Here is a 25,307-nt window from a genome sequence, read left to right on the forward strand (position 1 = left end):
CACACCACTGGATGTGGATCTGCCCACCAGAAAGACAAGATCCCGCTCCACCCACCAGAACACAGGCACTAGTCCCCTCCACCAGGAAGCCTACACAACCCACTGAACCAACCTTAGTCACTGGGGGCAGACACCAAAAACAATGGGAACTATGAACCTGCAGCCTGCGAAAAGGAGACCCCAAACACAGTAAGTTAAGCAAAATGGGAAGACAGAGAAATATGCAGCAGATGAAGGAGCAAGGTAAAAACCCACCAGACCAAACAAATGAAGAGGAAATAGGCAGTCCACCTGAAAAAGAATTCAGAGTGATGATAGTAAAGATGGCCCAAAATCTTGGAAATAGAATGGAGAAAATACAAGAAACGTTTAACAAGGACCTACAAGAACTAAAGAGCAAACAAACAATGATGAACAACACAATAAATGAAATTAAGAATTCTCTAGAAGGAATCAATAGCAGAATAACTGAGGCAGAAGAACGGATAAGTGACCTGGAAGGTAAAATAGTGGAAATAACTACCGCAGAGCAGAATAAAGAAAACAGAATGAAAAGAATTGAGGACAGTCTCAGAGACCTCTGGGACAACATTAAATGTACCAACACCTGAATTATAGGGGTCCCAGAAGAAGAGAAAAAGAAAGGGTCTGAGAAAATAATTGAAGAGATTATAGTTGAAAACTTCCCTAACATGGGAAAGGAAATAGTCAATCAAGTCCAGGAAGCACAGAGAGTCCCATACAGGATAAATCCAAGGAGAAACACGCCAAGACACATATTAATCAAACCATCAGAAATTAAATACAAAGAAAAATATTAAAAGCAGCAAGGGAAAAGCGACAAATAATGTACAAGGGAATCCCCATAAGGTTAACAGCTGATCTTTCAGCAGAAACTCTGCAAGCCAGAAGGGAGTGGCAGGACACATTTAAAGTGATGAAAGGGAAAAACCTACAACCAAGATTACTCTACCCAGCAAGGATCTCATTCAGATTTGATGGGGAAATTAAAACCTTTACAGACAAGCAAAAGTTAAGAGAAACCAGCACCACCAAACCAGCTTTACAACAAAGGCTAAAGGAACTTCTCTAGGCAGGAAACACAAGAGAAGGAAAAGACCTACAAAAACAAACCCGAAACAATTAAGAAAATGGTAATAGGAACATACATGTTGATAATTACCTTAAACGTATATGGGTTAAATGCTCCCACCAAAAGACATAGACTGGCTGAATGGATACAAAAACGAGACCTGTATATATGCTGTCTACAAGAGACCCACTTCAGACCAAGGGACACATACAGACTGAAAGTGAGGGGATGGAAAAAGATATTCCATGCAAATGGAAATCAAAAGAAAGGTGGAGTAGCAATTCTCATATCAGACAAAATAGACTTTAAAATAAAGGCTATTATAAGAGACAAAGATGGACACTACATAATGATCAAGGGATCAATCCAAGAAGAAGATATAACAATTGTAAATATTTATGCACCCAACATAGGAGCACCTCAATACATAAGGCAAATGCTAACAGCCATAAAAGGGGAAATTGACAGTAACACAATAATATCAGGGGACTTTAACACCCCAGTTTCACCAATGGACAGATCATCCAAAATGAAAATAAATAAGGAAACACAAGCTTTAAATGACACATTAAACAAGATGGACTTAATTGATATTTATAGGACATTCCATCCAAAAACAACAGAATACACATTCTTCTCAAGTGCTCATGGAACATTCTCCAGGATAGATCATATCTTGGGTCGAAAATCAGGCCTTGGTAAATTTAAGAAAACTGACATCGTAACAAGTATCTTTTCTGACCACAACGCTATGACACTAGATATCAATCACAGGAAAAAAAATTGTAAAAAATACAAACACATGGAGGTTAAACAATACACTACTAAATAACCAAGAGATCACTGAAGAAATCAAAGAGGAAATCAAAAAATACCTAGAAACAAATGACAATGAAAACACGATGACCCAAAACCTATGGGATGCAGCAAAAGGAGTTCTAAGAGGGAAGTTTATAGCAATACAATCCTACCTCAAGAAACAAGAAACATCTCAAATAAACAACCTAACCTTACACCTAAGCAATTAGAGAAAGAAGAACAAAAAAAACCCCCAAAGTTAGCAGAAGGAAAGAAATCATGAAGATCAGATCAGAAATAAATGAAAAAGAAATGAAGGAAACAATAGCAAAGATGAATAAAACTAAAAGCTGGTTCTTTGAGAAGATAAAATTGATAAACCACTATCCAGACTCATTAAGAAAAAAGGGGAGAAGACTCAAATCAACAGAATTAGAAATGAAAAAGAAGAAGTAACAGCTGACCCTGCAGAAATACAAAGAATCATAAGGGATTACTACAAGCAACTATATGCCAATAAAATGGACAACCTGGAAGAAATGGACAGATTCTTAGAAATGCACAAACTGCCGAGACTGAACCAGGAAGAAATAGAAAATATGAACAGACCAATCACAGCATTGAAATTGAAACTGTGATTAAAAATCTTCCAACAAACAAAAGCCCAGGACCAGACGGCTTCACAGGCGAATTCTATCAAACACTTAGAGAAGAGCTAACACCTATCCTTCTCAAACTCTTCCAAAATATAGCAGAGGGAGGAACACTCCCAAACTCATTCTACGAGGACACCATCATCCTGATACCAAAACCAGACAAAGATGTCACAAAAAAAGAAAACTACAGACCAATATCCTGATGAACACAGATGCAAAAATCCTCAACAAAATACTAGAAAGCAGAATTCAACAGCACATTAAAAGGATCATACACCATGATCAAGTGGGGTTTATCCCAGGAATGCAAGGATTCTTCAATATATGCAAATCAATCAATGTGATACACCATATTAACAAATTGAAGAAGAAAAACCATATGATCATCTCAATAGATGCAGAGAAAGCTTTTGACAAAATTCAACACCCATTTATGATAAAAACTCTCCAGAAAGCAGGATAGAGGGGACTTACCTCAACATAATAAAGGCCATATATGACAAACCCACAGCCAACATCATTCTCAATGGTGAAAAAACTGAAACCACTTCCTCTAAAATCAGGAACAAGGATGCCCGCTCTCATCACTATTATTCAACATACTTTTGGAAGTTTTAGCCACAGCAGTCAGAGAGGAAAAGAAATGAAAGGAATCCAAATTGGAAAAGAAGAAGTAAAGCTGTCACTGTTTGCAGATGACATGATACTATACATAGAGAATCCTAAAGATGCTATCAGTCTTAGAGGAAAACATAGGCAGAACACTCTATGACATAAATCACAGCAAGATCCTTTATGATCCACCTCCTAGAGAAATGGAAATAAAAACAAAAATAAACAAATGGGACCTAATGAAACTTAAAAGCTTTTGCACAGCAAAGGAAACCATAAACAAGACGAAAAGACAACCCTCAGAATGGGAGAAAATATTTGCAAATGAAGCAATTGACAAAGGATTAATCTCCAAAATTTACAAGCAGCTCATGCAGCCCAATATCAAAAAAACGAACAACCCAATCCAAAAATGGGCAGAAGACCTAAATAGACATTTCTCCAAAGAAGATATACAGATTGCCAACAAACACATGAAAGGATGCTCAACATCACTAATCATTAGAGAAATGCAAATTAAAACTACAATGAGGTATCACCTCACACCAGTCAGAATGGCCATCATCAAAAAATCTACAAACAATAAATGCTGGAGAGGGTGTGGAGAAAAGGGAACCCTCTTGCACTGTTGGTGGGAATGTAAATTGATACAGCCACTATGGAGAAGAGTATGGAGGTTCCTTAAAAACAAAATAGAACTACCATATGACCCAGCAATCCCACTACTGGGCATATGCCCTGAGTAAGCCATAATTCAAAAAGAGTCATGTGGTCTTCCCTGGTGGTGCAGTGGTTAAGAATCTGCCTGCCAATGCAAGGGACACGGGTTCAAGCCCTGGCCCAGGAAGATGATCCCACATGCCACGGAGCAACTAAGCCCGCTTGCCACAACTACTGAGCCTGAGCTCTAGAGCCTGCAAGCCACAACTACTGAGCCCACGTGCCGCAACTACTGAAGCCTGCGTGCCTAGAGCCCATGCTCCGCAACAAGAGAAGCCATGAAAATGAGAAGCCTGCACACCACAACGAAGAGTAGCCCCTGCTCACTGCAACTAGAGAAAGCCTGCGCGCAGCAGCAAAGACCCAACACAGCCATAAATAAATAAATAAATGAGTCATGTACCACAATGTTCATTGCAGCTCTATTTACAATAGCCAGGACATGGAAGCAACCTAAGTGTCCAGTGACAGATGAATGGATAAAGAAGATGTGGCACATATATATACAATGGAATATTACTCAGCCATACAAAGAAATGAAATTGAGTTATTTGTAGTGAGGTGGATGGACCTAGAGTCTGTCATAGAGTCTGTTGGTGGGAATGTAAATTGATACAGCTACTATGGAGAACAGTATGGAGGTTCCTTAAAATACTAAAAGTAGAACTACCATATGGCCCAGCAATTCCACTACTGAGCATATACCCTGAGAAAACCATAATTCAAAAAGAGTCATGTACCACAATGTTCATTACAACTCTATTTACAATAGCCAGGACATGGAAGCAACCTAAGTGTCCATCGACAGATGAATGGATAAAGAAGATGTGGCACATATATACAATGGAATATTACTCAGCCATAAAAAGAAAAGAAAATGAGTTATTTGTAGTGAGGTGGATGGACCTAGAGACTGTCATACAGAGTAAAGTAAGTCAGAAAGAGAAAAACAAATACCGTATGCTAACACATATATATGGACTCTAAAAAAAAAGGTTCTAGGGGCAGGACAGGAATAAAGACGCAGACGTAGAGAAGGGACTTGAGGACACGGGGAGGGGGAAGGGTAAGATGGGACGAAGTGAGAGCGTAGCATGGACGTACATACACTACCAAATGTAAAATAGATAGCTAGTGGGAAGCAGCCACATAGCACAGGGAGAACAGCTCGGTGCTTTGTGACCACCTAGAGGGGTGGGATAGGGAGGGTGGGAGGGAGACGCAAGAGGGAGGGGATATGGGGAGATATATATATATATATATATATATACATACATACATACATATAGCTAATTTTCTTTGTTATACAGCAGAAACTAACACACCATTGTAAAGCAGTTACACTCCAATAAAGATGTTAAAAAAAAAAGAACATAAATTGGTACAAGCTCCATCAAAATCAGTTTGATAATAGTTAAAAAATTAAAATGCACATATACTTTAACCAGACAATTCTATAGGCTTGCAAGTTTCAAATATCATGTATACAAGGTTACTTACTTGTATTGCCTGTAATAGCTAAATATTGGCAATATCCTCTATTTCCATCAATAGAAGGCTGATAAATTAAATACGTAACCATTACAAAGTAAGACTTTGACAGTCAGTGTGCTAAGCAATTTTGCAGAATGTGCTGCTTCCAAGAAAACCATATGAACAGGAGTATACCCATTAATTGACATTACCATTCATTGTAAATTCTTTGATCCTCATTCTTGCGATCTTGTAGTCAACAGAAATCTAAAGATTTGGTAGTCAAAGTGATCAACCAGATGGGAAGGACTATACCCTCTTCTGAGTTGGAAAATAGTGCTGAAATGTCACATCCAAGATCAAAGCACAACAGATATTTTAAAGTAGTACTGATGCAACAGTATAGCCTAAGATTCCATTTGAAAAACAGATTATCTGGAGAAATGTACCAGGTTTTTTTGTACTGTGAGAACATTATTTTCCTAATATACCACATCTCCCACTGCTTTCTCCAGCTCAAGGTGTATGAAAGTGACCTTCGGAAATTGTGGCAACACTTTGCTTTCAATATCACAAAGGAACTCTTCTTCCTCAATCAACCAACCAAACAAACAAAACAACAGCAAGAAGAAGAAGAAGGAGAAGGAGAGGAAGAACTTGGAGTCTGATTTCTAAAGTGCCCTCTAACATACCATTTTCTCTGTTCTGTTCTACCCTCATAGCACATCTGAAGAACTGAAGAAATAATTCTACTCACTTTTCTCTCTCACACACACACACACACGCACACACACACACATGAACACAGAGACATATATGGAACTACATACAGATAAAGAGATATGTCTAATGAATGCTTACCTGATAACGTGTTGGCTGATTGAGAATGCTGTTAAAACTGTGTGATTCAAAAACTCTTGAGTTAGACTGAGTGAAGAGGTTTAACTAGGAAAAAATACAATTAACCTAGTAAATTAGAATACATTTATTTGGAAATCATAAATATAATCTACTTTATTCTCCCTGATAACATTTCTGGAGTCAACATTTCCGAGGGACATTCTGTGGAAGCTGAGTTTTATGAATGACTTCATATATTTCCAAAGGCAAAAATTAATGTGAGCAACACGCTCACATTTATCAAAATGTTGGACAGATGTACTGTAATAGAACTGTTTAACTGAAAAAATATTTTTAAAAGTTGGCTCATGTTAAACATAATTGTTCCTGGGGTCCTTGTACAATTTATCAAAATGTCTTCATGGCATCTAGAAGGAGAAATTGCACAGAAGCAACTCTATCTGCTCCTGAGCCTGTGGTCCTCTCTTACACTTGAACAGATACACACTACAAGTTCAGAGGGTATAGGGTATCACTTGGTATTTTGTAATCCTAAAACATGAGCCAAAACAAAACGTCTTCCTAAGTATCTTGGAAGTAGCCCGTGTCAGGTTCAACACTTTGGAGAGAACTGGACTAAAGTATTTTGGCTTTCTTTTCTTTTCTCTTTCTTTTTAAGGTTTAGCTTTTGAGTGGGTAGGAACAGAAAGCAAGAGGAGACAGTCGTTACTGTCTATCCTTCATGAATGTGAACAGGGCCTGTATTTTATTTGCAGATAAGCTGCTACCTATACAGTGTGATTCAAAGGCAGGGCCCTTTATCCAAAAAAATGTATTCACTCCACCACCTGTCTTCCCACCATCATAACTTAGGAAGCGGTGGGATACTAGAAGGGAAGGAAGTGGCGCTTATAGGTAAGGATCCTCCTGGTTTTGTCCTCTTTCGATTGTGGCAGGAGAAAACCTCAGCTAACAAAGTTAATTCTCCTATTTGCCACTAGAGGTCAGTCTCTGACTGTTGACTGAGGTTAGAGGTAAACGTTAGATTGATTTCTTGAGGTTCCTTCCTGTCCTCTAAAAAAGAAAAGCAGAAACATAATTTCTCCAAATGTTTACTAAATTCAGGACACAGAGTATCTATAAAGATTAATAAGATTAAAGAGATAAAAACAGGTCCATGAACAATTTAAGAAATAAAATCAAAATGGCAGGGTTTTTTTTTCTGGCCGCACTATGCCACATGCGGGATCTTAGTTCCCTGACCAGGGATCAAACCTGTGCCCGCCGCAATGGGATCGCGGAGTCCTAGCCACTGGACCACCAGGGAGGTCCCAAGATGGCAGTTTTAAACCAGATATGGGGAGACTAGGAAGCCAAGCAGCATGGCTCCTGAAAGGTCAGTGCTCAACCTTCTTCTGTTTCCAGCAACGTCTCTGAAGAAAGCTGTTCTTCCTGCCGCTGTTGCAATACAGGCAGGAGAGGACCCCCTAAACAGAGCACATCTGCTGCCCTCACATCCCTGTGAGCAAGCTGTTTTGTTTTGTTTTGTTTTTTTAAAAACAGGGGTCTAGGTAGCCACAGCCAACTTGAATGTGCTCTTCTTAACCTGTTAGTATTTCTCCCCTTGTACATTATGACAGTATCAGGAATGAAGTCAAATGTCAGTGAAACCATTTGCCTACAGAAAGAAAACTTGAGGGTGTGAAGTGCTGGAGCTGTGTGTTCCCATGCTTGAACAGCTTCCCTTTTAAATAATAAAGCCTCCGAGAATAATAATCAATCCCCAGAGAAACAAATTGCCTTCCAAACAAAGTCCGTCTCAGCAGTAGCAGGAGTTGCCCAGGATGGCAATTAGAACCCAACCCATTTAAGACACCAGCTAAGCGGCAGCTAAAGGCACAGCCGGTGGGGAGGAGGTGGGGCAGTAACCAAGCCAGAGCCGCAGCTGCTGGGCAGGAGGCAGCCAGGTGCAGCAGAAAGAGTTAGACCTCTGAGGCCGGAAAACGCCAATTCCACAAGTACCCCACACTGGCTAGCTCTTGTGACCTTGCATAGGTGAGTTGTTTTAATGGCTTCAGTGGTCTTATCTATAAAATGGGAATAATAACACCTACCTCACGGCGTTGCATGAGGTTCAAATGTACGGCAAAGCACTTTGTAAACTGTGTATGAGGAAGGGCACTGATATTTGTTGAGGCTGGAATTTTGTGCCTCTCATATCCTCCTCACAATAACCCTGTGAAGTTTTCTCTCTTTCAGGTGAGACAATTATGGCTTAGGATAATGAAGTGATGTATCCATGTTACTTTCTACTAAGCCTTAAGCCAGAATTGAAACCCAGGTCTAATACCAAGGCTCTCTTCCTTACATTATGCTGCTTCTCACTGTATACAGTGAGATATTATTTGAAATCATAGCCAGTCACTGTCTTGCAACCTAAGAGCCTTAAGAGCCCATATTCAGGTCAGACAAAGAAGGTTTAAAAGGCTACCTTCTTAAAGAGTAAGATGTAGAGTATTACAAATCTTGGAAATGCACATCTCTTTTAAAAAGTGAGAAATTAAATTGCACTAATCCTGTCTTTTCCCCCAGCATCAACTGAGAAAAAATATGCACTTTATGGAGGTAACATTGTTATCTTGTGGGCTCCATTTTCACAACTTTTAGGCAAAATTATATTTTAATTTTGCTCCTGTCTGCTTCACTCCCTATTATTTGAGGTTCTGCCAATATCCTTCTGTCTCCTATACCAATTCTACCTCTGCAAATTAAGTTCCTGATACTAAAGTGCTAGCATGGAACTCATCTTTGTTAAAATCAAAGTATGACTCAATTAGTATGACTCAAGAACAAACCATTCTTGATTATTTATAAAAGGGAGTATTTATGGTTAATATTTGGGGGTGCTCTTAAGCCTGTATCAAGTTTATGATATTAAAGGAAAAAAGATTATTTAGCCCAATAAAGGGTTTCTACAAATAAGAATAATATGTTGGTGGTGAACTATATATACAACCAAGAGAAAAATGTGATGTTAGAACTATTTAACTTCAGAATAACAATTGAGAAGCATGGAACACACACAAAAAAACAAAGTGTTTTCTAGCAATAACTTTTCTGTTTACTTTTAACAAGTTAAAGAAGTTTTTTGTTTGTTTGTTTTTAATTTGGTAGTTTACATGAAATTCTGACCTAAAACAAGGCATAGACTAAGTGACTTCTTGATATATTATGAAGATATTAAGTATTAGTCTGCGAAAGACTATGGAATGGACAGTTACTTTCAACATCTTCTAAGTTCACACATAAAAATTATTGAACAAACGTCAAAAGACAAGGAGAAAGACAAAACATTTATCTTCAGGTCTCAGTAAGCTTTTGATACCTACCCTGGACTTTGAGTTACCCATTCCCATTTCTATATCCTTCTGTAGCCTTCTCCTTCTGCATTTGGAAAAGTTAATGATCCGCATGATGAAATAAACGAATGACTTTGGACTAGGAACTAGACTGAAGGGTGGAGGTAATGTTTTTCCATCATCAAAATACGATAACCAAAGTTTTGAGCGAGCAAACTTCCATTCTACGTCACTGTCATCCTGTGTCACAAAAATAGAAAAAATATAACAACTGATTTTAAAAACTAAATATCCTAGTAATTGATCTTCCAATGAACATACATTATGCTTTTGAAATACAAAAGTGGCATATATACATTTATCTGCATATAATCTCTATTGGGCTATATAATATTCTAAGTAATATCATTTTCATGATATTTAAAAATTTTTTCTCTTCTATATGCCTCTGTCTGTACCCACTGAAATTTAACCAGAATTTCCTGTCCCCTATCCAAAAAACAAAGCATAAGCACAAGAAAAGTTCAGGGTCGAGGAAGGATGAAAAGATTAATTCCTCCCTCCCTCTCCACTCCCTCCAATTCTGCGTATTCAACAATAGTTCTCCGTTCCCCTCCTCATCTACACCCATCCAAGCCAAGTTGTGTACACAGCATATTATAAAGGGCAAAGGAAAAAGACAGCAGCATTCAGATGAATTGCACTTTGGAGGTTCTGTGTCTGCCATATGTACTCAAATGTCACATAAGGCCCTCAGTGGCCTATTTCTGTCTTAATCTCCTTTTATCCTCAGTGCTGCCCCCTGGTGGTGGGCATAAACATTCTATCTGGTAGGAAGAATGGAGAGAAGAAACGGAGCCGGTCCATGATTCGAAGAAGTTGGCTCAGTCATTTCACGCTGCCCAGTCTGCCATTACTACACCCAAGCAGGTGTTCAGAGTACCAGTTTTCATCTCTGGAGGACCTAACTTCTGCTTTGAGAACACTATCTTAATGTGTTTCTAAAACACAGATAGAGACTCGATGGACTTAACAAACAGTAAAGCGCTAAAGAGATACAGCACACTAAACTGGAGTACATAAGAAAATATATATACAGTGATGAAGAAAGGCACCAAATCGAGCCCAATCCCAAACAAAAATAAAGTGATTTCTAGAATACTAAAAATTCTGACTAGATAAAGAACATCATCAAAGTTTACCAGGCATCTAGTAATTCCTCTACTGGGATCTTTCAGATGGTTGGCTGGCCAACGTAGGAGAGAATAATTTCCCTGTGGCCAATACTTCTTCTAGACACTAATTCAGCAATATACCCTGAGAGAAGGCAGAGTGATGGTAAATGCATGAGGACCCCTGCTGTGCTCCTAGAAGATACTAGAAGGTGTATTACCACCTATCCAGATGGAAAACACAGAGAAAGAAAGGTCCTGCTGTGGTCTAGGCCTCTTTGTTGACAAGAGCAGGCGCTCCGGCACAGGGCACAAAAGCAGACGCAGTGTGCTGTTAGAACGAAATGGCAAGGACAGACACAGTGGGTAGGAAGCGGATTTACCTCAATCTCTTGATACGAGCTATTAATCATAGCAATGAGCATGTTGAGTAGAACCACCACCATAGTTACATTGTATATTCCATAAAGAACGTATCCAATATTCTCTATGAATTTGTGATCATATTTGAGCACAACGGAAGTCACTTCAGACAACCCAAATATTGACCAAAACAAAGTCTTGAAACTTTCTTCTACACTGTTGAAAGAATAAGGCACAGAGTCAATAAATAAACAGTTTTCAGTACGAAAAAGTCAAAAGTAAAAACAAGTTAAGGTCTGAATACTGCACAGATGTAAAATGCTATTGTATTAAACTATCATCATAATACCCCGATCATAAAAATTTTGTTATATTTAATAGAACATTTTCTCTCAGGTTTTTAGGAACTGGTGATTAAATGGTGCCGATGCCTAGTTTCTCTTTAAGTTATCATCAAGTGAAAATTTTCTGAGCTTGGCAGGGGAAAGCTGAAGTCATGTCCCAATACCCATTCCTTTTTCCTAGAAGGATGGAAGTCTGGGGTTTGATTTTGCAGGTGGTTTAGGAATTTAAGTCAAGCTTTCTGGAGTAGAACAAGATTAGGATTAAAATTATATACCCACTTCAAAAAAAAGTATGTACAAACTTACTCCTTGCAGCATGGCAGCAGGGAAGAATGAAAACTACCAAAATACCCATCAATAGAGGAGTGGGTAAATAATTCTGGTACATCTATAAATGGATTGCTACGCAGCCACTGGGAAAAAATGAGACAGATCTGCCTTCATGTGTTTATATAAAATGATATCCAAGATATATTATTAGAGAAAAAATGAGATGTAGCAAGTGTGAAATAGTCTACTGTTTTAATAACAAAGAGGGGTATACAAATTCTTATATTCTTGTTTATGCAAAAAACATCTCTGAAAGTATCCAAAAGAAACCATTGCCTCTGTACCTAAGGAGAACTAAGAGACTGGGGTCCAAGGCTGAGGAAGGGGACAGGCTCTTCACTGTAGATACTGCTCTACATGTATTTTTCGCCACAAGAATATATTACCTACCTAAAAGTTTTACTTAAGTGGAAGTGAAGAGAAGGCAACAATTAAAGATTCTTATTCTTTTCCCTTGATTTATATAGTCTACTTCCTGATTCTTCCATCACAGCAGTTAGCACTTAAGCCCTCACCAGACTAATTACCTACTTGTATCCCTTAAATGAACTATGCCAACTGAATCTGGCTGGTTTTGTCATACAACCGAGTGGTAATCACTGATCTGTGAACCATGAGAATAATCCTTAAACAGTTACACATGTAGAATTCCAGTAAAAAGGAGGGTTCAAAAGTAAGCCCTTTTTTTTTTTTCAAAGAAATATGTATAGAAATAGTACTTTTTTTGGTTTGTTACAACAGATTCTAAACAACAATTTTATAGATTTGTAGGTTTTAGTACTAGTTTAATTCAATCATTCAACAAATATTGATGGAGCACATATTATGTTATAGAAATTGTGCTAGACCCTGGGGATAGAGGGTTGAATAGAAAGGTTCTTGTTCCTGTAGAGTTACTCTTGATTATGAAACATTTGATGATGTGATGTTATAGCATAGATGCTAAAGGAAGAATAAGAAAGACTATTAGCCTCTTTGTTCCTGCTGTGAATTTAACAGAATCACAAAATGCCCCCACTCCCTCCTCTTGCTCCTTTGCAAACCTTCCCGCCTCTAACGCTGGGAATATAGATTCCCGAGAATCCATATGTGTGGGGAGAGGGGGAGAGGGAAAAGGAGAGGACACTGGCAGTTTCTGAGCTCCTACTATGGGCAAGAGGCTTTATATAAATTACCTTCCATATCCTTACAATGACCTGATTCAAACCTTATTGTGCTTTTTTTCTTTTGGCCTCACCGCGGGGCATGGGGGAGTCTTAGTTCCCCAACCAGGGATTGAACCCTCACCCCTTGCAGTGGAAGCGCGGAATCTTAACCACTGGACCACCAGGGAAGCCCCTATAACTCTTATTTTAAAAACAAGAAACTAATACAGAGAAATGTTAAGATACTTAACCAAAGACCACAGCTAGAAAAGAGTAGACGTTGCATTCACAGCCAGGTCTGCCTGATTTTCCAGCCTATGATCTTTCCACTATATCATGTTGTCAGGTCCTCACACAAAGCAGTGATGAAATGTAGTGTATAAGATGAGTTCTCATAGAGGTCAAAGGGGTACTACTGTGTGCAGGATCTCTCTGTCCTTCCCCCCCGGGTTCAAACAGAATTTTTTTTTTTCATTACAATAAAGTGAGTTTCAGTTCTCTTTCACCCCTACGATCTGCTCTATATTAACTACTTGGAAAAATTGATTTCAAAACAATTTAGATGCCTGGAAGGGCTTGATATTCTATTTTAGTCCACAGGGAACTTACTGAAGGTCTAGTTTGTTTTCAGCTGTGGCATTACAGGGCACAGAGGGTACAAAGGGAGGCACGGAGGACCTTCTGATCTCCTCACCTGGAAGGACCACAGTACAGACGGAGGGCCCGCCTCCCTGACCACTAAACAGCAATGGGTGACAGAGGATCTGGCAATGTGGACTCCTCCACGCTGAGGGGACTTAAAGGGACAATGACTAAGAAAGCTTATTCAAGGAAGACTTCACGTGGAAGGTAAGCCTCCAGTGCAGACGCCAGTAAGATCAAAGGAAGGAAGTGGTACTACTGTACAGTGGACGGTACAACGTTTAGCTATAATTTCTTCTTCTTCAACTCCCTGTACTGATTAATGATACATTAACATAAAAGCCAATGCTCCGGGACTTCCCTGGTGGTGCAGTGGTTAAGAATTCACCTGCCAATGCAGGGGACACGGGTTCGATCCCTGGCCCAGGAAGATCCCACATGCCACGGAGCAACTAAGCCCGAACGCCACAACTACTGAGCCTGCATGCTGCAACTACTGAAGCCCGTGCACCTAGAGCCTGTGCTCCACAACAAGAGAAGCCCGCACACCACAACGAGGAGTAGTCCCCACTCGCTGCAACTAGAGAAAGCCCGCATGCAGCAACGAAGCCCCAATGCAGTCAAAAAAAAAAAAGAAAGCCAATGCTTCTTTTTGAAATAATAGTAATGGCTACAAAATAATGAAACTACATTTAACGTCATACATAATGTGAGAGATATCCAGTATTAAAAATCTGCTACCCAATTCTCTTAAAATAGCTAGTTTTATCTAGGATTTCACTGAGTTTTGATCCATTCTGTGGTCAAACACTCACTAAACTCAAAGAGATGAGCCTTTGGAGCAATGTAATGGCACACAAGCACTGTTTCTGTTTTTTGTTTTCTTAGGTTTTCCCCATCCCTTTCCTTTTTTTCTTTTTGCGGTATAGCTGATGTACGATATTACATAAGTTTCAGGTGTACAACACAGTGACTCACAATTTTTAAAGGTTATATTCCGCTTACAGTTGTGACGAAATATTGGCTGTATTCCCTGCGCTGTACAGTACATCCTTGAGCCTATCTTATACCCAATAGTGTGTGTCTCCTAGTCCCCCACCCGATTATTACACCCCCCACTGGTAACTACTAGTTTGTTCTCTACATGTCTGAGTCTGTTTCTTTTTTGTTATATTCACTAGTTTGTTGTATTTTTTTAGATTCCACATATAAGTGATATCACACGGTTTGTCTTTCTCTGTCTGACTTATTTCAGTTAGTGCACTCCAAGTCCATCCACATCTTCTTTATCCATTCCCCTGTTGATGAACACTTAAGTTTGTTTCCATACCCTGGCAATTGTAAATAAAGCTGCTATGAACATTGGGGTGCATGTCTCTTTTTGAATTAGTGTTTTTTTTTTTTCTTATATATACCCAGGAATGGCATTGCTGGATCATATGATAGTTCTATTTTGAGTTTTTTGAGAAACTTCCATACTGTTTTCCACAGTGGCAGCACCAGTTTACATTCCCACCAACAGTGTACGAGGGCTCCCTTTTCTCCACATCCTCGCTAACATTTGTTCTTTGAGGCACTAACTATGTTTAATGGATTTTTTTCCCTGCTCTTAAAAACATCTTTATTACAATCATTGAAAAATTTTTTTTTTGCTTCATCTAGACTTGTTAGAATTTCCCTTCATCCTACCTTTTTTTGTAAAATGTTTTACTTACGTGGTAAAAGCAGCATTTACTTTAGCCCCAAGGTAGTAAGAATAAAGTATGAACATGCCAATCATAAAAGCAAGAAACACCATAATAAAGAGGACCATGAACTTAAATATGTCCTTCACAGTCCTTCCAAGAGAGATCTGTAAGGGGCCGAAGCTCTCATTCGCAGGGAGGATGTAGGCGATCCGAGAAAAGCTGAGCACGACAGCGATGGCATAGAGACCTTCAGATATGATCTGAGGGTCCGAAGGGAGCCATTTATCTCTGGCTACAAGAAAAGAGAGAGAGCGATTAAAGATGGAACTTTCTTTTTTTTTTTTTTAATTTTTTTCTTTTAATTAATTAATTAATTAATTATTTTATTTTTGGCTGCATTGGGTCTTCGTTTCTGTGCCAGGGCTTTTTCGACTTGCGGCGTGCCGGGGCCACTCTTCATCGCGGTGCGCGGGCCTCTCAGTGTCGTGGCCTCTCTTGTTGCGGAGCACAGGCTCCAGACGCGCAGGCTCAGCAGTTGTGGCTCATGGGCCCACTCGCTCCGCGGCACGTGGGATCCTCCCAGACCAGGGCTCGAACCCGTGTGCCCTGCACTGGCAGGCAGATTACCAACCACTGCGCCACCAGGGAAGCCCAAAGATGGAACTTTCTATTCATTGCTAACTACGTGGAATACCTTAAATAGGAACTACCTTGTAGGTAGGTGGTTATTATCTCAATTGAAACTACTCTACATTTAATGAACTGTCCAGGCACAGTTTTTCATTTTAAACCAGAAACATATGAATTCTACATTCATATGGTTTCTTTTAATGGAGGAAACGCTATTATAAAGATACAAAGCTGACTTCACATTGAGCAGAAACAGAATAAAGTACAAGGGATGAAAAAAGAGGTGAAAATGCTTCGTTAGATACAGACTGTGTCCAGGTTGACAAAACAGCTGACCTGACTGATTTGTCCCCTCAGTTACCAGATTTATTGACCAGCTATTTTATCATCCTATAGGCTCAGTTGGCACAAATCTTCTTTTCCCTATTTCATGGGAAAACTAGTTCATCTAACAGTTTATGCAAGTAAAATGTCATATTATAAGAAGTGAGAATGTCACTGAATCACAGTGGTGCTCTCAATGTGATGTCTGAGCAACACAGCTGGTTCCTGGAAAGTATAAAATGCTACTGAGGTGCAAAAATCTTGGCAACAGATTCTAAATGAGGACCCCCAACACCCCTTTCAAGGTTACTTTAGTAAGTTCACAGCAGACTATTGGATACTCATTTCCCTAGAAGATCAGCGAAACACTATGTGGTTAATTCTGTGAGAACTGGGTCACTCCCAGAAGGATGGTGCACTGCAGACATTTCCAGCAACAACAAAAATGGACATTTATTGAATGTTTAATATGTACCAGACACTGTGCTTTCAATGACTCTATGGATCTGAGGTTATTATTCTCTTCTCAAAGATGCAGAAACCAAGACTTAGAAAGGTTAAAAACTTGATCAAAATCACAGTAAGGAGTGAAGGCTAAATTCACAGATTTCCATTCCTCCAGATGATAGTCATTAGACACACACAAGTAAATTTAAATAAGAAGGTACTGAAATAGTCAAGATATATGTTACACACAAATACAATCTAAGCTATTTCCTTAATTATAAGTGGTAATCACTTGCTCATTTGATCTGGCCTCCTTGGTGTATAAAAATCTTTGCTTGCTGACAATAAGAGATAATGTGTTTAAATTTCACAGTGTGTAAAACATACACCTTCATTTTAGAGCATGCACTCAGCCTTCTTCAATAATGTTAACACGCTGCTGGTACGTATCACAATGTACTTATAAAGAGTTATTCCTCACAATCAGAACGCATTTAAACTCTGTGCCTGAGTTTCCTTATCTGTAAAATAATTGCTAAAAACTTTTCCAGGTTTAAGATTTTGCAACTATATGAAAATTTGCTAATTGCAGCTTCCCAATTTCGCCTTAAGGGAAGGGAAGCTAACATTACTTAATATCGGTTTGCAGTGGGCAAGGAAGGCATCGGTATCCATGCACCTCTGATGTCACTGGGGTCTCCTGCTCTCATGATCTAGACAAGCCTGGCTTCTCCATCCCACGTCGTAGGAGCACAACATCCTTCCCAGCATTCCTGCTGGTTCTGCAAAGCTTACATTCTCACTGTCACTTTAGCTCCTATTTCCTGCCTCTGCTGAATTTTTGTTCACTTCCCTGTACAGCAGTTTAGCACCTTTTATTATTTCATCTCCTCTAACCCAGGCTCTCAGGGACTCATCTTCCACATCAAACAATTTAGCAAGCTATTTTTCCCCCCACTTAAAGACAATTTCATGTCCTAAGAATATATAAGCATAATCATGATGTTAGGCTTACAGGTAATTTTCTCCCACCTTGCAATACCTCCTTTTTACAGATGTGAAAACTGAGGCACAGAGAAGTAAACTAATTTGAACAAAGTCACACAGCTAGGGAGAGTCAGTGCCTTGATATGAATCTAGTTTTATACAGCTCTAAAGCTCATGTTCTTTCTACCATCTCTACACATTCAACACGCATCTCATACTAAACATACTCTTTATTGGCACTCCCTTCCAAAATGTGCTTGTAATACCCTTCCTGAGACAAAAGAGGATTCTGCAGCCGATAACTTACCATAAGTAAAATACTGTATCTCTGGTGGAAGTGTAACTTCACTGAGGTCGCTCTCTTGGACATAACTGTCCACATACTGTTGTGCTTTTGTTGCCTGAAGGAAAGCCAGGAATCTGGCTGTGAAAGCAGCAATGAAGATGGAGAGCATCCCGAAGTCTAGGACATTCCACAACTGCAAAATGTATTCCCTGGGTCCTTCCAGCCAGAGCTCCTTACACTCAGACCACATCATTCCTGTCACAAGACGCACAGGTTACAGACAAGAGTTTACTGCTTGGATCTGGAAGCTACTATTTCGTCCACCATCAGTCCCCACCTATAAAATGCCCCAGTGTAAAGCATGCCACTAGGCACCATAAAGCACTGATGGACGACAGCTCGGGAAGGGAGGTGCTGGGCAGAGTTAAATGAAAGAAGAAGCTTCGACTGAAGGAATGATTCACTCCATCAAGTTAGATTTTGGTGAAACATAATTCTACATGTGGCACAAGAAATGGTGCTACTCTTATGGGGGCAGGGCAGGAGGGAGGGAAGGAAATAAGCAAGGAAGGCTCTTCACATCAAATGATTTTGGCCCATGAAACACTTGGAAGAGAGGAGAAAATTCATCTTTATAAAATGACAATGGTTGTCAAATCATGGTGATTATTAGAGAAATAAGCCCCTAATTGAGAACCGTACTCTACACTTTTAACAAGAACAGTCTTCCAGTCATCCAGGAACACTTACCTCATTCCCCTACCCTCTCTCCTCATTTCAGCGTCATGCTGAGAAGGTGAGGAATGTCATTGGAAAAAGAAGAAACCCTTAAGCAGGAGGCCCTAGGACATTATGAAGAAACTGAAAGCAGAAAATGTCGTTCTGGGAGAAGAGGACAAAATATGCCAGTTTAACAACTTGTCCTGACTATGTAAGGGGAAAATATTGCAGCACTTTTAAAAGACATGTAGTGGCTCAAAATAAAATTCATAAAATAATTAATTGACCCAGGTTAAGGCCACAGGAGTGAATGAGGAGGAGAACCAACCCATTAATTTGGGAACTGAGAAGATAATAAGAAACAGTCTGTGTGAAATAGAATATACAAAAATGACTTTGGATTAGTGATCAATAGATAAACTGGTTCTAATCTTTATTTTTTTTCTCATATTGCTTAAAATGTTTACTTTAACATAGTTATTCAAAACGAGCTATTGTGAGGTGAAGTAACAAACATTCTGAAAATGGAAACTCTCCTTAAAAAAACCTCTGAAACGGAAGCAATAAATGCTCTTTAATCATCAGTTAATAGCCACTAGGTTATTTCAGAACTATTTCAATTAAATATTTGATCATCACAATAGTCACATTTTATTTTTTTAAATTAATTTATCTTTTTAACGTCTTTATTGGAGTATAATTGCTTTACAATGGTGTGCTAGTTTCTGCTTTATAACAAAGTGAATCAGCTATACATATACATATATCCCCATATCTCCTCCCTCTTGCATCTCCCTCCCACCCTTCCTATCCCACCCCTCTAGGTGGTCACAAAGCACCCAGCTGATCTCCCTGTGCTATGTGGTTGCTTCCCACTAGCTATCTATTTTACAGTTGGTAGTGTATATATAAAGATGGCATTTTATTCAGTAATTGAAGTTGGATTTCTGAAACATGGTATATTGATAATTAAGCTTATGTTACTCATAAAAATTTTGTTTAGTGTTAAGGGATACCTTGCAGCATTATCAAGCTGCCACATTATTCCAGTATTTGCTATTCTGCTTATCTTCCAGTGGGGCTGTTGTCACCATATAATGTACCACAGCATTTTACATAGAACATGGCAATCATTATATAGATGTTATTTTGGGAGAAATTAGAATACTTGAAATAAAAGGCTTACCAAGAACCCAGACCATAATTAGCATTTCAGTCCATGTGAACCGGGTGGTCTTCACCCTGAAGATCTGTCTGGGATAGTCAGTAACAGTGATATTGGGCAACGTGGTGATCCCTTCGAATCTGTCTGAGGCATTGAACACAAGCAGGCCCAGGAAGATGATGAAAGAAGCAGCGTGTGCCACAAACTTCATAAAAGGGCTTCGCAGGATTTTCCCCAGCTGTGAGAAGGCAAACAAACAAACAGACAGACAAAAACAAAAAACACCAAAACCTTTTACTTGAGGAAATCTGGTTTCCACTTATGAAAACTACTATACAGGATTAAAAAAAAAAAAAAAAACAGATAAAATGAGAACACTTTCAAAATTCTGCTTTTGTTTCTGAAGAGTTATACATTGTAAAAATTACTCCTTTTAGGGGATGCTTCCTCTAAGAATAATTTAAGCGGTCTTCAAACGTCATTGTTTCTAAATATCCAATTTGTCTTAGGATAGACTTCATTCACAGATGCATTTCTGGAAATTACAAGGCATATACTGGTTATTCTTATTTTTACATGAAAGATTATGCAGTGGCAGGATTTTAGAGTCTAGGAAAAGAAACTCCAAATTTGCAATATGTAATTCTTTATAATTGAAATGTTATGATGAGTTTGTAGACTCATTCATTTATAATTGAAATGTTATGATGTTTTTGTAGCACATTACAAACCCTTTGAAGATTAAAAGAAACTTACTACTACAGAAGTAAATTTTTGTTCTCACTTCTACGTATTCCAAAATCAATTTGTACTTTGTATGATATAAAAAGGCAGAAAACATTATAATAAACATAAATATTTTATCTGTTACTATCCAATAAGAGCAGAGAGATACACAATAATTAAAACCTCTAAGTAGGTTAACTTAATGAAAAGTCATCCCTGAGTTTGGAAAATCATATAAATAGTACAAAAGCATTTTTAAAGTTCAGTTTATAATGATTTTAAGGTAACTCTTTTAAAATCCCATGTGATATAATGTCCTTAAAAGCCATATGTTCTAGTAGAAATGAAAAACAATTCCTTCTGTCCCAAGACCTTCTGCAGTCTAAGAATTAGGTATATTTGGTAGATTTATCAGATAAGTTCTCTATTCTGCATACTCAGACCCTACTTTCAAACTCAGTCTGTGACCTTGAAAAGTACCAAGGTTCACGTTTAAAAGACTGTAACTTCAAACAAATGTTTTTGTATGTCCAGAAACTTAATTTGATGTCAACAAATAACCAAAGAATGCCAAACATTTCTGGGATTGGACATGAATGCACACAGACAAATGTCACATTTTCCATATTAGACACAGAAAAATAAACCACTCATTTACATATCACTGTGCTGTCCCACAGCTGCCGAGAGGACACACTGGGGTAGTTCATCCATAGCACATAGTGATTTGAGGGGAGTCGCCAAGTCTGTTTCTCCTAAAGGTTGATCTTTGAAAATGTTAAATAACATGAAAAAAAAAAAAAAAAGCAGCATGCCTATCTTAAAAATGGGATACATGTGGAGAATTCTTACTATATTGTCCTTTCACCACAGGATAAGTGGTATATGGCAGGTATAAATGTGGGCTCCAGAAACAACTCAATTCCCTCCTTTCCCTTCTCTGCTGGGCAGAGTTCACCACATCATTAGCTGCACTTTTACAAGTGAAGAGAAAAAAGAATAGACTTCAAGATGCCTACTTCAAACTCAATCTGTTTTAACTGGGTAAGCTGCCCTAAGAGACAAACACGTATAAATCTGAACATTCCAATTCATTTCCCCCAGGAAGGGAAATTATTTGGGTGGGATATGATTTTTGCTTTAATGCATGCTCTCTCCCTATTTATAGTTTTTCGTCTTTAGCGTTTATGTATTAGCAGAATCGTAAGGTATTTGTCCATGATATGTAACAAAGGAACTTAGTTGCGTCATCAAAATTGATCAAAATGACAACATTTCTGCCTTAAACTGCATGGGCAGCTCAACGACGAAGTGAGATGGATGAATATTCTTACACGTATATGGGCCTGCAGAGCAGGACTCCACAGGAGGAGACAGATGCTCCAGAGAGATGACAGATTTCCAGGGTCATTTGTGAGTGGCCTTGACTCATTTTGCCTGAAACTGCCTCTGATTTTAACAAAACCAGATTTTAGAATATAAAAATAGGACTAAAGGATCTCAGAACTGTTTATTCTCCCTGGCAGTGTCCTTTATTAACCTAATACAGATTCTGTTAGCATGACTCCTATTCCTTTCCACATCTTGTTTAGGGGATCTCTTAGGCACAATTAAATTGACTGTATACTGGCAAAGTTGAGAGAGGGATAAAGGTAGTGAACAAAATGATTCAAACAAAACTAAATAGATGAACAATCTAAAAAATCCAAAGCCCCCCTAACCCAAATTCAACATTTTTTAGAATCTCCTGAAGGAACAAAGGGCTAGGGGAACCTGACATGTGCTTTCTTGAAGACTTTGGATAATACCACTGTTCAGAACCGAGCTTAATACACCCAGCCTCAGATCTTTTTGACAGGTTCAACCGAGCTGCCTTTTCAGTTCTCAGGTTAACTGTTTCTTGGAACCACTGCAGGAGGGCTCTTCCTCTTCCACAGGCCAGTCTGGTAGACTATTTATTAAGCTGGCAATAGAATCCGTACAATTGCTACTTCACTTAAAGCAGCGTTTCCTCCTGCTTACCATGGGGATTTTATCTTAAAAGCCTAAGTATTATATGCCTGCAAATATGATCTATCCCACTAGTACCAAATCCTTTTCATCCCTTATTTGAACTAATCCAGTCATTAAAAAGCAGAATTCGTGTTCTTGAGTCAATTAACATTCAGGGTAAAACTGATAAGAGCCTTAAGTAGGAAGCTTTTTCCTTTTTCATCCTCAAAGGACATAGTACACCAACCACAGAGGAAACAGAGGTGAAAAAGCCGGTACCCTGCTGCAAGGTGCAATCCAGTAGCCGATGGCAAGGAACGGAAGGCCCAAGGCCACGACCAGAACCACCAGACACTTGACAGCTACCGTCTGTTCCCGCAGGCCTGAGAGGTCCTCGTACCAGATTGTCAAGAGCTGCTGCTGGCAATTGGGGTGAGCCACAAACTGTTGGTCGGGACAGAGAGAGAGGGAGAAAGAGAAGTAGGTTACCATGCCATTGTCGACAGTTCGGCTACCGAATGCATGTGCATCCTAAAGATACTAATGCACATTTTGTTTCCAGATATAGGCACTGGAAGGTTTCTGGTAATATTCTTTACCTTCCCTTTGTTTTTCAAAATTGCTCCAGAACTATTACAAGAACTAAAGTGGAAACATGAGGGTAAAACTGACGTTGTCCTTAATCATAGTTCTTTCTCTCTGCACTTGCAGACTCCTCTATGGAATCTGGGTGACGTATGCTTTCCTTTGCAGAAACGTGTCCCATGTTGCTGTCTGCCAGCTTACTTGCATTCAGTTCAAAATGGAAAAGAAAATAGTTATTTGGTTTACTGGCTACTATAGCTAAAAGAGAAATGTGTTACTGTTTCATGAGCAACTCCTAAAATGATACATCTATGAAAAATATATACATGATATGTCCTATGTGTATGTATGCCCTACCATAGCAAATATGCAAAAGATTTGCAAAAACTCAGTGAACCTCCAAGTGTTATGCTTGATCCACATTTGCTCTGCTTCCAGGAATTGGCATCAAATATCATGTCCATCCTATTTTAGTAATCTGTACTCTTTTTGTTGCTTCCTCTATCACAGGTCAAAAAAACCACAAACATTTATCTCTATCAATTCTTTTATAATTACAGCTCTAATCAGGAAAAACATGAGCAAATTATACTTATTTTAGCCATGCTATTTTATTTTATTATTTTGTTTTATTTTATTATTTTATTTTATTTTTGCCATCTGATTTTGCTAAGTCATCTGCCTACATCTATATAGAAGAACTGGGATTTCATTAAGGTCCTGTCTTCATTCAGGTAGCAGAATATATTTGTAGTCAGGCCCATGTGAAAAGGTCCCTACGTCAAAAGGTGCCTATCTGCAGCTGGATATGCCTTTCTTTGAACGGCCAGCTGCACTTTGCCCAAGCTTGGGAATTATTCAGGGTCATTCACAAATCAGCTACGAGTGTCAACATATTTTTAAAAAAGAGTGCTTAGCAACACAAAAATCAAGGTATAACTGTCTTCTATAAAATGCAACAAACAACAAAGAACCTGTTAGGAAGTACCCATGAAATGTTTTTGCAAATTCTGAGAGGCAAAGGAAGCAGCCGCAGTTCCCACTAACTAACTAATCAAGTTCTAGTTAATGATCTGAATGCTTCTTAGTAACTCTAGGCAATTCCTCAAGTTACCTGGCTATTTATCAATAGCATACCTACAAGGAAATGAACAGGATTCCACTTAGTGGTGTAGAGTTTCCCATCAGCTGTTCTAATTTAAAAAAAAAGAAAAGAAAAGAAAAAACAAAAATAAAACCTCATCTCCCAGGTTGGGCGGTAGAGGCACAATTTTCCTCAAATTCCCACTCTTTACCCAGTGTGCACCCGCCCTCTGGGAAGTCCACTGACTTTGCTATGACAGCTGCCACCACTGTGCAGAAGGAAAACTTGACAATCCATTGACAGAGGTGGTGAGGATGAGTTTACAAATATCAGGTTTGAAATACTTAACTGAATTTTTTTCCAATAATACAAAGGAAATGAACAGCAGGATTTGGGAGATTGAAAGTACTAAAAGGAAGATGCTATTTTTTTCTTGCTTGATGAGTTCAATGTGAAAAAGCATATTTTATCTTGTAAGTTCCTCTTAATTTAGTTATAAAAATCCCAGGTCCTGAGGCTCATGGGTCATTGCTAGTGGCTAAGTATATATTAGATCTTCTTTCCAAATTCAAGATTCTGTCACTCTTCCAAAGTTCTGATTTTTGAAAACAGTATTTCAAGATCAATGCAGTCATTACTTGAACTCATGATGAAATAAAATCAAGGTTGAAGGCTTCCTGGGGTCTATGTAACAATTTCCTAGGAGTCTTACTGAGAATTTCTCCAAACTTCCACTTCTGCCCCTGTACTATATTGGATCATTACCTTCCTGCTTCACCCCTCCTTTTGTGTTAAGAATCTTCATCCCCTCTACGGTTCTTCTTCTTTTTTATTTTTTTAAGATTTAATTTTATTTATTTTTGGCTGCACTGGATCTTCGTTGCTGCATGTGGGCTTTCTCTAGTTGTAGGTAGCAGGGGCTACTCTGTTGCGATGCTCGGTCTGTAGGCACGCAGGCTTCAGTAGTTGCAGCACGCAGGCTCAGTAGTTGTGGCTCACGGGCTCTAGAGCACAGGCTCAGTAGTTGTGGCACACAGGCTTAGTTGCTCCGCGGCATGTGGGATCTTCCCGGACCAGGGATCCAACCTATGTCCCCCACATTGGCAGGCGGAGTCTTATCCACTGC

General features: G+C 38.9%; 1 protein-coding gene across 4 annotated transcripts in view; it reads right to left on the reverse strand.

Annotated features, from left to right (window-relative positions):
• TRPC3 (transient receptor potential cation channel subfamily C member 3) overlaps positions 1–25,307 on the reverse strand; it is a 78,686-nt gene that overhangs the window by 19,257 nt on the left and 34,122 nt on the right. For 3 of the 4 annotated variants that reach the window (XM_007172398.2, XM_057547509.1, XM_057547510.1), the window contains exons 4-10: positions 22,792–22,956; positions 19,816–20,032; positions 17,931–18,164; positions 15,263–15,527; positions 11,107–11,302; positions 9,582–9,791; positions 6,214–6,297 (exon numbers count right to left, since the gene is read on the reverse strand). In XM_007172398.2, coding sequence (XP_007172460.2) covers positions 6,214–6,297; positions 9,582–9,791; positions 11,107–11,302; positions 15,263–15,527; positions 17,931–18,164; positions 19,816–20,032; positions 22,792–22,956 — 1,371 coding nt within the window. The remainder of the gene's footprint in view (positions 1–6,213; positions 6,298–9,581; positions 9,792–11,106; positions 11,303–15,262; positions 15,528–17,930; positions 18,165–19,815; positions 20,033–22,791; positions 22,957–25,307) is intronic. The other variant, XM_028164020.2, reaches the window with a different exon arrangement.

This window comes from Balaenoptera acutorostrata, chromosome 5, assembly GCF_949987535.1.
Source record: "Balaenoptera acutorostrata chromosome 5, mBalAcu1.1, whole genome shotgun sequence".
Classification (NCBI taxonomy): domain Eukaryota; kingdom Metazoa; phylum Chordata; class Mammalia; order Artiodactyla; family Balaenopteridae; genus Balaenoptera; species Balaenoptera acutorostrata.